Source organism: Emys orbicularis, chromosome 7 (assembly GCF_028017835.1).
Source record: "Emys orbicularis isolate rEmyOrb1 chromosome 7, rEmyOrb1.hap1, whole genome shotgun sequence".
NCBI classification, from domain to species: domain Eukaryota; kingdom Metazoa; phylum Chordata; order Testudines; family Emydidae; genus Emys; species Emys orbicularis.
Window position 1 is genome coordinate 76,529,239 of NC_088689.1, and position 14,835 is coordinate 76,544,073.

Below are 14,835 nucleotides of genomic sequence, written 5' to 3' on the forward strand. Positions count from 1 at the left end.
TATAGTTTCAACCAATTTGCCCGGTACTTAAGTTAGGCTTACTGGCCTGTAATTGCTGGCATCACCTCTGGATCCTTTTTAAAAAAATTGGTGTCACATAAGGTACTCTCCAGTCATCTGGTACAGAAGCTGATTTAAACTATAGGTTACATCCCACAGTTAGTAGTTCTGTAATTTTACATTTGAGTTCCTTCAGAACTCTTGTATGACTACTGTGTGATCCTGGTGACTTATTACTGATTAGTTTATCAATTTGTTCCACAACCTCCTCTAATGACACCTCAATCTAGTACAGTTCTTCAGATTTGTCACCTAAAAAGAATGGCTCAGGTTTGGGACTCTCCCTCACATCCTCAGCCTTGAAGACCAATGCAAATAATTCATTTAATTTTTCTGCAATGGCCTTATCGTCCTTGAGTGCTCCTTTAGCATCTTGATTGGTCAGTGGCCCCACTGGTTGTGAAGCAGGCTTCCTGCTTCTGATGTACTTAAAATTTTTTTTGCTATTACTTTTTGAATCTTTGGCTAGCTGTTCTTCAAATTCTTTTTTGCCCTTCCTAATGTGTGCTCCTTACATCCTTGTGTGGGGATGGTCAGGTGTCAGGATCCTGCTCCTACATTAGTCCTCCATCTCTTTGACGTGCTGTCATGTTGAGAAGCTTCAGCCTCACCAGTCATGCTTGTCTGTTTTTGTGGGCCCCTGTGTAGAGAGACCATTGCTCCATGGGGGTGGGCCAGTAATTGACATAATCTAAATTGATGTCCTCACATTGCTGTCTGATGGTTTAGGGATAGTCCTTCAGTGAAGTGTCAAAAAGCTTTCTCAGGCACTGCTGCTGTCTGGGCATGTCCAGACTTGTGCAGTTACAGTGTCCGGTATTTCCATAGATAGTACATGACTGAATTAATAATTTGATGCAGACATATCCCACTGTGTCACGGTGATATCTTCAAAATGTGTAAATTTAAAAAACACATTTGGTAAATGTTATCCCACTTTGCATGGCAGCTAATCAGTATAGTTCAGGTCTGCTCTGTTTACATCCAGTGTATTTTTAAAGAAACTAATTGTTACTAATATTGATATTCCTCACCTCTTTACATTTTAGCTGTCCCTTTTCCACCAACACATCACTTGACATCTGAAGAAGTGTTTGATATAGATGGAAAACCTAGGGTTGACATTTTGAAGAACCACTTAGTAAAAGAAGGTCGGGTAGATGAAGAAATTGCACTTAGAATCATCAATGAGGGTGCTGCAATTCTACGAAGAGAGAAAACTATGATAGAAGTTGAAGCCCCAATTACAGGTAATACTTTTAGTTTATTTCTTTGATGCTTAAAGTAAAAATTTCACATCATTTTCATTAGAAGGCCTTTTCTTGGGGGGAAAATAAATGTAAAGATATCTTTATCATAACAATCATATTGAACTTTCCCTCAGAACTGCTTTTGTATAACTCCTTGAGTACTCGACATAATGTTGCATCAAAAAATGATGTGGAAGAAAGGAAGGAATAAAACATGTTTGGGAAAAGCAGTAGGACTGTTAATACAATGTCAACAGGCAAAGCAGTTTTTGTAATCATTGTAACAATAATAAATGTTACTAAAAGATGTAATAATCCAGAAGAGAAAAATGAGCTTCAAAGAGAAGATTGGAATTGTAGTCTAAAATTTGTGGGATGGTGCTAGAGCATCCATTTGCTGAAACAAATATTTTGAACAGGAGTTGTGAATGAGGAATATTCATGATTGTTTTGCCCTAAGAATCCAAGTTTTCATGTGAAATGTGATGATCTCTTGGTAGTCTTAACTCAAACAAGTTAAGACCAACCTGATAAAATTGTTGTGTATTATTTAGTACAATAGATAGGACCTGATCCAGTTGGAAAGTTGAAATGGCTTTTGTTTTTGAAAAGATACTGTAATGTTTTCAGGTTCTGACCAGTCAGAGACCACATTTGACTTGCATAAAGATGCTACTTTAATCTTTTTAACTTGTTTTATTTTTAAAGACACAAATAACCAGATAGAAAATATCGTAAATAAATATATAGCTGCCATTCAGAGTGAATACAAATTGATTATTTATGGGATTTTTTTTCCAGATATTTTAAACGTTTAAATTAAATACATTTTTCTTTTAAAAATCTATTCATAATTTCAAATTCAATTTAACCTATGTTTAGGTCTAAACTTATTATACTCTATTAAAATCATTACAGTTGAATTTAAAAAATAATTTAGTAGTACATGTTTGCTGCCAAAGTCTTCAAGAAAGTCAAACCATTGAACTGGTGGAAGTCATTGACTAAATACTTGCAACCAGAGTTTGTTAAATTGTTAAACCAGCTTTTGATAGCAGTCACCTCTTCTGCAGGTGTAGAGAGAATACTGTCTTCATTTCAATTTATTCAACTGGTTCACTTCAATGAATAGCTCATTCAGAGTTGAGAAACCAATTGGGAATTGAAAAAAGCAGGAGAGCTTGTCTTCCTCTCCCAAGCTATCAATAAAAATGAAGTAGGAGGAGATGAGTTCTGAAATCTTGACAAACTTGCTGACCAGAAATAATCAGTTCAATTCACTAATTGCTGGTAAAACTTCCTTTGTTTAAAAAATAAGTTAGTTTTACATGTAAAATATGTTTTGATAAACTTTTTTGAACTATAAAAATAATTTAAAATAATTGTGCATATTTAATTAAATTCTAATTTCCATCCCAATGCAGTTTGACATGCGTAAAAAATTAATCCTCTAGTAAATAAAGAAATGTCATTCACAGTTTTTTTTTAAATAACTGAAAATTAAGAATTTGAATAAATGTATGTTAAACTATATAAATGCGTAAATAAATGTGTCTAGATCATAGAATCATAGAATATCAGGGTTGGAAGGGACCTCAGGAGGTCATCTAGTCCAACCCCCTGCTCAAAGCAGGACCAATTCCCAACTAAAGCATCCCAGCCAGGGCTTTGTCAAGCCTGACCTTAAAAACCTCTAAGGAAGGAGATTCCACCACCTCCCTAGGTAACCCATTCCAGTGCTTCACCACCCTCCTAGTGAAAAAGTTTTTCCTAATATCCAACCTAAACCTCCCCAACTGCAACTTGAGACCATTGCTCCTTGTTCTGTCATCAGGTACCACTGAGAACAGTCTAGATATAGCGTGTCCTACTTGTTAGCAAAAAAATACCAAATTTAGTGTAAAGGCTATATTTAGTTGTAAATCAACATGTTTTATTGTTTACCAGCCAAGAAGAATGAACCTTTCTTTAGGAAAATATGTTGTGTCTCTGAAGTTAGTTTATAAATGTCATTTTTTCCATAAATAAGAGACAGTATTTAAACAGTATTTTTATTTCAGTGTGTGGTGATATTCATGGCCAGTTCTTCGATCTAATGAAGCTGTTTGAAGTTGGAGGATCACCAGCTAATACAAGATACCTCTTCCTTGGTGACTATGTAGACAGAGGTTATTTTAGTATAGAGGTAACTGCATACATTAATTTGTTCTGTCCTAAACCTTACTGTAAGAAAACATTTTTTATCTTCTTGTAAAATACACAGTTCTTCTGACCTCTGAATGTGAATTCTTCCTTGCTATGCTTCATACCATCCCAAAGACCTGTTGACCAAGAGAGATTGACTAGTGCCTCAGCCTGCCCTTTTGGAACCACCAGCCCTACTGATTTCCCCGCCTTCCCATAGCCATCTTTGCAGAGGATGGACTATAGGGCATCTGTAGCATTCACAATCTATGCTGCTCTATTAACATATAGCCAGGGGCACTAAGTATGTTGTATGTATCCTGTTGATTCTGAAATTCTCTCAAGTTTCATTGGTCCAGGAGTTTGGAAGCGTTGGAGAATTGGTCCAGAAAGAGTTGGATGGTAGATTAAATTTAGAGTTTAACTTGACAGTGTCTTTAAATTTTAAAGTTAATGTAAAAAAAAAAGTTTGACACAAATTAAGTTGTAAATATATTTGTTGGCATCGCTTTTTAAGTAGTCCTATGCTAGGGCATGATGCATGCTATTTTGTAGTGTTTTAAAATTGTAATGTTTCAGGAGCAGTATGCATATGTGTACCATTCAGGTGTGTGCACAGAGCTGTTTTGCGTTGTTAGGTGTGATAAGCAAAAGATAATGCAGTGATGCCTCAGAAATCAACATATAAAGAAAAGTTAAAATGAAAGACACTCCCCACAGCATTCCTTGAATCTTCATGACCTGTTTTGGTTGATTACAGAAATGCTTCTGCTTATAGTGTAAACACTGTTCTTGACAGAGGTGAAGGCTGTATTTGCATCCTTGCAGAACATCTGGAAACAATGTATCTTAAAATATTGGACCTTATTCAAGCTTTACAACTACAAGAGCGATGAAATGCTTTGGAGATGGGACTATATTCAGTATTTAATAAAAGCAGACTCATTTTATCCCCGCAGGCAGTGGGGACTTTTTTTCTTTTTAATAATATGCTTTTTAATAATATGCATACTAGCCAGTATAAACTTTAAAAAAACACTCAATAGTTCATAAAAAGACTTGCCTTTTTCCCATAGAATGACTTGCCTGGTTCATTGCTGTACAGAGTGGTTACTAATGGATCAGCACAGTTCATAATTTGGTATTTGACTGGAGCGGGATTGCTGCAAGAGCATGGGAGGGCTATGCTTTGTGGACCTATGCAAAGGATGGAAAAGTATATTAAAATCACCTCCACCTCTGAAATTTCTGCTGTAGTCTTTGTTTGGTTATCCAACAGCTTATATCCAGTTTGACCTGGGCCTTTTTAAAATTGTTATGTTTTTGATCACTTTTAAATCTCTTAGCTTGCTGTGTCTGTAATATTTGGTAAATAAAATGTTCAGTCCCTGATAGAAAAATGCTTGGTCTTTATTTTAATTTTGTGCTCAGAGACCTATTCTCAAACAGTTCATTTTGAAGCATGTGTATTTCAGTAATTCTTTCCAGAGTTAAAATAAAACCTTAGTCTAGAGCAGGGATTCATAGTCCTTAGAATCATAGAAGATTAGGGTTGGAAGAGACCTCAGGAGGTCATCTAGTCTAATCCCCTGCTCAAAGCAGGACCAATACCAACTAAATCATCCCAGCCAAGGCTTTGTCAAGCCAGGCTTTAAAAACCTCTAAGGATGGAGATTACACCACCTGCCTAGGTAACCCATCCCAGTGTTTCACCATGTTCCTATTGAAATAGTGTTTCCTAATATCCAACCTAGACCTCCCCCACTGCAACTTGAGACCATTGCTTCTTGTTCTGTCATCTGCCACCACTGAGAACAGCCAAGCTCCATCCTCTTTGGAACCCCCCTTCAGGTAGTTGAAGGCTGCTATCAAATCCCTTCTCACTCTTCTCTTCTGCAGACTAAACAAGCCAAGTTCCCTCAGCCTCTCCTCATAGGTCATGTGCTCCAGCCCCCTCATAATTTTTGTTGCCCTCCGCTGGACTCTCTCCAGTTTGTCCACATGCCTTCTGTAGTGGGGGGCCCAAAACTGGACGCAATACTCCAGGTGTGGCCTCATCAGTATATAGAATTATAGAATATCAGGGTTGGAAGAGACCTCAGAAGGTTATCTAGTCCAACCCCCTGCTCAAAGCAGGACCAATCCCCAGACAGATTTTTGCTCCAGATCCCTAAATGGCCCCCTCAAGAGTTGAACTCACAACCCTGGGTTTAGCAGGCCAGTGCTCAAACCACTGAGCTATCCCTCCCCCCCAACCCCATCAGTGTCGAATAGAGGGGAATAATCACTTCCCTCAATCTGCTGGCAATTGTTCCTACTAATACAGCCCAATATGCCGTTGGCGTTCTTGGCAACAAGGGCACACTGCTGACTCATATCCAACTTCTTGTCCACTGTAATCCCCAGGTCCTTTTCTGCAGAACTGCTGCTTAGCCAGTCAGTCCCCAGCCTGTACCAGTGCATGGGATTCTTCCTTCCTAAGTGCAAGACTCTGCACTTGTCCTTGTTGAACCTCATCAGATCTCTTTTGGCCCAATCCTCCAATTTGTCTAGGTCACTCTGGACCCTATCCCTACCCTCCAGCATATCTACCTCTCCCCCCAGCTTAGTGTCCTCTGCGAACTTGCTGAGGGTGCAATTAATCCCATCATCCAGATCATTAATAAAGATGTTGAACAAAACCAGCCCCAGGACTAACCCTTGGGGCACTCCGCTTGACACCGGCTGCCAACTAGAGATCGAGCCGTTGATCACTACCCGTGGAGCCCGACAATCTAGCCAGCTTTCTATCCATCTAGCCTATTTCAGTGCTGCAATAACACTCAGACAGGAGCCATTTTATACAGTATAGACAGATGCCCTAACTTTTAATATCGAAGGGCGAGTCCTGTGGAAACTAATGGTTCTAGCATGAAGGTAGTCCAAGCTATTGGATCAAGATGAAGTTGACCTGTAAATTGTCTGTACTGCACTTCCATATTAAAAATAAGGTGCCATTAAGAGTTTTGTGGGTCACACTGGGCCACCCCTCACTTATTTTAAAACAAATGTCAGTGCAGCAAAGGTACTGCTACAACAATTGTGTGTTATTGAAAGGGATTTTTTTGGTTTTATACATACTGTCTGCTGTAAAGGCAAATGTATTTTTACTACTGCATGAATTGACATTAAAGTGCAAATTTCCAAAGGCTTGTTTAAATAACTCCTAAATGCATATAAATGACTAAAGAATCAAAAGGAAGCTACCATTTTGCCAGTCTCTTCTCTTACCAATATTTGTTTGCTCATTTAATGTACAAATTTACTTAGTGAATAATATTTACTTTTTAAATTTGTAAAAGTCTTTAGCCTTTATCCTTATCTGTTGATTAGTACTTCCTTTATTACAAACTGTCAGCAGACTGGACTGCAGGCTGGGAAGCATTAATAAAGTGTTAATATTCTTTGAAATACAGTAGAACAACTTATAGCTATGGAAATATTGAAAGACTGGCAGGTAGTTTTTAAAAAATGTGAAGAATTTGTTTAATATACATCTTTTTGTTAAGGATTGTTTTGCTGTCAGATATTTGAATTAATCTTTGGGGTCTTTCTTTATGTTAAAAAGTATTTTGGGATAGCTTTCGCAGTAAATGTATCTTTTAAAAAAAATTGAAGTATCCTTTTTTGTGTGAATACACGCTTGCTATTCCCCCAAAAAACAGTTTTGTTTTGTTTTTTAAATAAGAGAATAGAGCGAATGATAGATTTAGACTTGTTAGTCTTTAAAAGAAAAAAATCAAATAAAAATAACCTCTGAATCAGGTTGGTGTAGTTTGAAATTTATTTTTTCCTATATGCTCAATCTAAAAAGTGCATTAGAATAATAAACAAACTGTAAGCCCCAGATTGTCAGTGTCCTTGTCTCAGGTAGTAATGGATCTTAAATTAAGGGAGTTTTTCCCCCTGATAGTCTTCTGAAAATAGGGGGAGTACCGTATATACTCATTCATAAGCCGAATATTTTTGGTAAAAAAAGTGACGCATCAAAGAGTGGGGGTCGGCTTATAAAAGGGTATACACCAAAATTTGATGATTTTAAACTCTCTGGCAGGGGTCGGCAATCTATGACACATGAGCTGATTTACTGTGGCACGCTGCTGCCAGCCTGGTGTCCCCGCCGCCGTCCTCACACAGCCCGCTGCCGGCCTCGATGGACGGAACCCCAGACCGGCAGCAGGCTGAGCCGTTCAGCGCGCTGCCAGCCTGGGGTCCCTGCCGCCGGTCAGCTCAGCCTGCTGCCAGTCGGGTTCCATCCGCCGTCCCCTGTAAATGTAAAACGTATTACTGGCACGCGAAACCTTAAATTACTGCGAATAAATGAAGACTTGGCACACCACTTCTGAAAGGCTGCCGACCCCTGCTCTATGGAGTCATTGAATTGAATATCTAATACACTGTCGTTTTGTTTACCTGGAGCATCTGCAGGCATGGAGCCCCTCTTCCCGCAGCTCCCATTGGCTGGGAACGGCGAACCGCGGCCACAGGGAGCTGAGGGGCTCCATGCCTGCAGACGCTCCAAGTAAACAAAACGTCCCAACCCGCCAGCGGCTTACCCTGACGGGCCGGGAGCCAAAGTTTTCCACCCCCTGAAATATAGGGTCGGCTTATGAAAGGGTCATACAGTTTTTGCTGTTTTTACCTATCCATTTTGGGGGGTCAGCTTATAAACAAATGGGCTAATGAATGAGTATATACGGTATGTTTCTTCCTGTAATTGCAGTAGTGGTAAAATAAAGCTCATTACTGTGATTTCACCGTATACTAAGTCTGATCATTGAATAAGAATTAATTCCAACTTTGCTAAATCACTAATGTTTATTAACAAATTGTTTTTAAAAATAAAAAGGGCAAAATAATCTCTAGGTGTTCTAGATATAGCTGTTTTAAACATAAGCTTTTTTGTGTCATTGCTTCAGTTTTTACCAAAAAACAGCAACAAAACTCTCTCCGTTACTCTGCCAAATAATCTCTAGAATCTTTACTTTGAGGTCAGATTATATGAACAATAGATGTCTCCACAGATAAACTAAATGTCAGTATCTTTTTATCAGTGAACATCCAATGAAGTACATATTTTTCCTGAGGCTTGTTTTTAACTGTTTTTTGAGGAAAGTAAAAACTTGCTTGCATAATTCAGATGCTGAATTTGTCATCTGAATCAGGAGAGTAATGTTATGAAATGATCCTCACTGTCAATATTTGAAATAGTACCTTGAGTGGCACATGTTTGAAGCCATTGTTAATGTTCTTTTACTTCATAAGGGGACAGTGTTTCTGTTGTTAGCATCCTTTCTATAAAAATTATTGTAAATTAATTTGTTTTATCATTGGATACCTTTGTTTTTCAACAGTGTGTGCTGTACTTATGGGTCTTGAAGATTCTGTATCCAAATACATTATTTCTTTTGAGAGGCAACCATGAATGTAGACACCTCACAGAATATTTTACCTTTAAGCAAGAATGTAAGTACTGTATAGGAATATAGTATTGGGTTACTACCAAACTAGTATTTTCCGTTCTGTGTTACAATTATCTCTTGAGAAAAATATCTAAAAATGCTATTAAGGGACTGCTCCTGCAAACATTCTCCTGCATAGTTGTAATGACTTAAATGGAACTACACCTCTACCTCGATATAACGCTGTCCTCGGGAGCCAAAAAATCTTACCGCATTATAGGTGAAACCGTGTTATATTGAACTTGCTTTGATCCACTGGAGTGCGCAGCCCCGCCACCCCGGAGCACTGCTTTACCGCGTTATATCCGAATTCGTGTTATATCGGGTCGCGTTATATCGAGGTAGCGGTGTACAAGCATTTATAAGTATGAAGGGAGCAAGTGTGTGCAGAACTGGACTCTGTAAAGGTACATTTTATAGTCTATTTGTCTATTCTATCCATGCAGCTTTTAAAATCTTTTGAGGTTTAATTTTTATGGAAATGTATGTGGAAAATCAGCACAAAAGTCTTTGGCCTTGTCACTAAAAGATCTAAAACTCACCATTTATACCTTATTATTTTATATAATAGGCTATACTGCATGATTTTAAGTTATTTTCACTTTTCTGAATTATTTAACACTTTTAAAAATAGTTATAACCAGGGTGGATTGGATTTAGATCAAATTGATTTAAATCACTAGTCAGGAAGACTCGATTTAATCATGGATTTCTACATAATAGTGCATTCTTGTTGGTTGTTATAACCTTAATACATATTCTTCACAACTCAGAGATAGATGTAGGTTTCATTTTTAGAAGGTACACACTATACATTTTTAAAGTGATTTATTTTGAAAACTTTTCAGATTAGTTTTACAGCTATATCAGAAAATGAATGATTGTTTGGTTATTCCATTTACCAAAGGTAATTGAAGCAGTTCATCTCCCAGTGACTTCATAAATATCTATCTCCAATTCAACAGGTTAATCATTAGTATTTGGAGGATTTTCTTGCCATGCTGTATTAGGAGGAGAACATCACCAGATAGACATTTAAATTGTTTTGTTTAACTAAAACAACAGTGTTATGTATTCTGGATTTTTTTTCTTCAACAACAAACATATAATATTTTAAGAAAACAAGCATATGAATTTTTGAATATAGTTAAACATTCAAGTTTTTTAAAATTCAGGTTTGTTTTTGTTAAAATTGTTTTTTTAACTAAAATAGTTAAATGAAATATTTAAAAAGAAAACAAAAATTAAATAGTCAGCCACGTCAACATGAGAAACTTAAAATATTGGCTTCTGCAGCTAACTCAGTCGTCTTCACCTTCATTTTCTTGTTTGTTCATAATCTGGAAAAGAAAAACAAGCTTTCCTGCTTTTTCAGGTCCCAAACGATTTCTCAATTTGGAACTGAAGTCTTTGCCTAGGAGGTGCATCAAATGAGCACTGCAACCGTATGTTATTAGCATGGGACTCTCTTCTAAATAATTTCTTTTCATCTTGGATACATTTGCAGCATTGTCTGTGACCAAACTGCATACTAGACATTTTAATTTTTTTTCACAGTTTGTTATAGCTTTTACTGCTACTTCTTGTAAGTATTCTGCTGTGTGTGCATTTCCTGATGTATCAGTTGTTTCTGTAAGGAAGACATTCCCTTCTTCTGTTGTCACACAAGCACATACAACAGGATCATTGTGGACATTGCTTCACCCATCAAGACTCAAGTTAACAATTTTACCCTCTAGACCTTTTGCACACTGCTCAATTTCTCTTTCATACACTTTATCCCGCAATTTGCGTGCGACATCTGCTCTGTTGGGTGGACTGTAGCCTGAACAATGTTAATGAAGTGTGGGTTCGCAATCATACAAACCGGGCATTTTTTTCATCAATTACCTCTTTTTGTAATCTGCTGGTTCTTTTGAGTGATTGTTCACGTCCATTCCAATTAGGTGTGCGTGCGCTGCGAGCACGGACGTCGGAAACGTCTTCCCTTAGCAGCTCCCGTCGAGACGGCAGGGGAGCCCCCTAGAGTGGCGCCCTTATGACGGTGTATATAGTATCCTGCCGGCCCGACCCCTCTTCGGTTCCTTCTTACCGTCCGTGGCGGCGTTGGAACGTTCTCTCTCGCTTGCGAGTGATCCCTTAGCCTTTCAGTCTTCTAGTTAGAGTTGTTCTTAGATAGTTATCAGTTAGTTAAATACCAATTTATTCAGGTGTCTGGAAGCTAGTTCCAGCACCAGCCTTGGGCTGGGAGGGATGCCGCAAGCCCAGGGTTTCAAAGCTTGCGCCATGTGCCACAAGTCTATGCTCAATAGCGACCCCCACGACTCCTGTCTCCGGTGTCTGGGAGAGGCTCATCAGGCAGAGTGCTGCAAAATCTGCAAGGCCTTCAAACCGTGCACTAAGAAAGAAAGAGACTTTTTCATCTTAAGCAGTTGCTCATGGAGGCCGCGTTACAACCACCGTCCCCAGACCGACCGGCACCAGGCCCGGCTTCCTCAGTGCAAAGTGCCCTGGCATCAGTGCGTGATCCAGCACCGCCCGGCACCGTAAATCACGGGCACCGAGGCGGGATGACCAACCTCAGCACTGGTCGACCTCTCTGGCACCGACTAAGCGTCACAAGAAAGGCGAAAGAGGGCGCTCTCCTCGAAGAGCTGCCAAGGCACTCAGAGAGGCTCCCAGCAAGCAAAGACAGGTTGTGGGCCCGAGCCAAGAACTGGCACTGTCGACTCCTGTGCCACAAGCCCCGTTGAGTTCGGTACCCAGCGAGTTCAGTGCCGATGAATGTCTGGAGGAGGTCCTGGAACACCCCTCCACGCCCAGCACTTTCGAGGCAGCGAAAGACCTCATTGAGCTGTCGGCACCAAATCCCCTCCTGTGCAGGGAGAAGCCTCCGGCACTGCCAAAGAGGGTGCGGTCCAGAGGGAAGCCGGCAATGGTGCGCCGCTCGAGGTCACCATCTCGGCATCGCTCATGACACCATTCCCATTCGAGCTCGGCGTCCCGCTACTCCCCAGCACCTGCGATCCAATGCGAGATTACGGCACCGGAGGCGAACCTACCAGTGGTACCTGCAGCGACTACACGCTGGTCCACGACACCATCGGTCACCCGGCACTGGAGCGCGCCACCAGCAACCTCACTGGCACCGAGTGAGAGGCACCAGTCCCGGTCCCGAGACTCCCAGTACCTTTCGCAGTCCCAGTCAGCCAGGCACCGCTCCCCGGCCTGCACCTCGTGGCACCATACAGCCGCTCAACATTCAGCACCGCCCTGGTCCTCTCCGTCAGCATCCTCCGGCTCCAAGGCCGACTCTGGTCGGTCCAGCTATAGCAGACATCGAACTGTGGCCAGCAGAGAGTTCCTCTCAGCATGGCAGCCACAGTGGCCTCTTCCGGGTCAGTGGCCCTTCTGGACCCCATGGGCCTACCATCATCTCCAGAGCCTCCAGGCCCGGGCACTCCATGCAACGCCATTCCAAGTCGCTACACAGGCGATCCTTAATAGAAATTACTTCAACTCTTCGACGGCCGTGTCCAAGTTTAAGGATCGCTTGCCTCAGGACTTGTACTCGGAGTTTGCTGTGTTAATTGAGGAAGGAAAGGCGGTGGCTAAGACTCGATTCAGCTGACACTGCGGCCAGAACCATTGCCTTGGGGGTAATCATGCGACGCTCAGCGTGGCTCCAGGCGTCAGGCCTCCCTCCAGAGGTCCAGAACACCTTCCAAGACCTCCCCTTCGAGGGCTCGGGCCTTTTCTTGGAGCAAACCGACTCCAGGCTGCATGGCCTTAAGGACTCCAGGGCCACCCTGAAGTCGCTAGGGATGCATACGCCGGCAACCCAGAGAAAGCCCTTCAGGCCTCAGCCTCCACAGCAGAGGCAGTATCAACCCTGCCCCAGACAGGAGCCGTATTGAAGGCGGGGCAGAATAAACCTGCCTAACAAAGGCCAGAATAAACCCCAGCGCGGAAACAAGCAAGGTTTTTGAAGGCGTGCTCAAGGACAGTGTACCAACCCAGTACCCGGATCCATCCCCTCGGCTTTTAAACCGGCTATCCCACTTCTACCTTGCGTGGTCCCGTATAACATCGGATGGCTGGGTCCTACACACGGTACAGGTGGGATACTCCCGCCAGTTCTCCTTCCCTCCCTCCCACCCACTTTCCCCGTCCCTCTTCAGGGGCCCCTCTCATGAGCAACTCCTTATGTAGGAGGTCCGTTTGCTCCTCGAGATAGGGGTGGTGGAGGAGGTTCCACAGGAGCTAAGGGAAAAGGGGTTTTATTCCCGTTACTTCCTAATCCCCAAGGCAAAGGGGTTTCTCTGACCCATTTTAGACCTTCGCGGACTCAACAAATTTATGGTCAAACTCCGATTCCGCATGGTCTCCCTAAACACTGTAATCCCATCACTGGATCTGGAAGATTGGTATGCTGCCCTCTACATGAAGGACACCTATTTCCACATCGCCATCCATCCGGCGCACTGCCGCTTTCTCCGGTTTGTCATAAACCAACATCACTACCAGTTCACTGTTCTCCCATTTGGCCTGTCCACAGCCCCCTGAGTGTTCACGAAATGCATGGCTGTGGTGGTGGCCTTCCTGCGGAAAAGGCAAGTTCGAGTGTACCCGTACCTCCGCTACTGACAGGTCATTCCAAGGACAACGTCCAGTCCCACGTGACAATGGTCATGGACACCTTTCACAGACTGGGACTCCTTCTCACTGTACCCAAATCGTTACTCTCATCTACCCAAAGGATAGAGTTCATAGGGGCAGTCCTAGACTCGGTACAGGCAAAAGCGAGCCTTCCAGAGCCCAGGTTCCAAGCCATAGAGCAGATTGTCAAAACAATGCTTCAATATCCCACCACGACAGTCAGGTGTTGCCTGCAGCTAATAGGGCATATGGCAGCATGCATGTATGTGGTCAAACATGCCCAACTGAGACTCAGGCCCATACAAGCGTGGCTCGCACTGTGTTACCACCCGTCCCGAGACCCCCTGGACCTTGTGGTGACGATCCCGGGGCAGGTACAAGAATCCCTGCGTTGGTGGCTGGACTGACCAAGGGTCTGTGCAGGGGTCCCCTTCGCCAAGCCCAACCTTCTCTGATGTTAGTAACAGGCACATCAGAGCTGGTCTGGGGTGCACACTTAGGGGATCTGCAGACACAAGGCTTGTGGTCGACGGACGAGATACCTCTTCATATCAACCTGAAGGAGCTCAGGGCGGTTCGTCTGGCCTGCCAAACTTTTCACGACACTTTGCAAGGTCACAGCGTGACAGTCCTGACAAAAAACACCACTGCCACGTTCTACGTAAACAAACAGGGTGGAGCCCGCTCCTCACCCCTCTGCCGCGAGGCTCTTCTCCTCTGGGACTTCTGTATAGCCCGATCCATTCAGCTGGAAGCATCCTATCTTCCAGGGGTACAAAACGAGCTGGCGGATCGCCTCAGCAGGTCACATCACGTGCCCTAGTGATCAGTCAGATCGGACCTCATACAGTCAGTCTTCCAAAGGTGGGGTTATCCCCAAGTAGACCTCTTCGTCACCAAGAGCAACACACAGTGCCCTCAGTTCTGCTCATTCCAAAACCACAGTCCGGGCTTGATTGCCGATGTGTTCCTAATACCGCGGGGCAAGGGGCTGAAGTATGCCTTCACTCCTATCCCGCTGGTCCACCGGGTCCTTCTCAAAATTTGCAGGGACAGGGCGACGGTAATCATGATTGCCCTATCCTGACGGCGGCAGCATTGGTACGCGACCCTCCTAGAGCTGTCTGTAGAGACCCCGATAGCCCTGCCTCTCTACCCGGATCTGATCACGGGTGCTTTCT

General features: G+C 42.6%; 1 protein-coding gene across 1 annotated transcript in view; it reads left to right on the forward strand.

The window, feature by feature from the left end:
• The window catches only part of PPP3CB (protein phosphatase 3 catalytic subunit beta), a 91,021-nt gene that overhangs the window by 33,090 nt on the left and 43,096 nt on the right, over positions 1-14,835 (forward strand). The window contains exons 2-4 of the mRNA XM_065407143.1: positions 1,110-1,310; positions 3,371-3,495; positions 8,888-8,999. Of these exons, the coding sequence (XP_065263215.1) occupies positions 1,110-1,310; positions 3,371-3,495; positions 8,888-8,999 (438 nt within the window). The remainder of the gene's footprint in view (positions 1-1,109; positions 1,311-3,370; positions 3,496-8,887; positions 9,000-14,835) is intronic.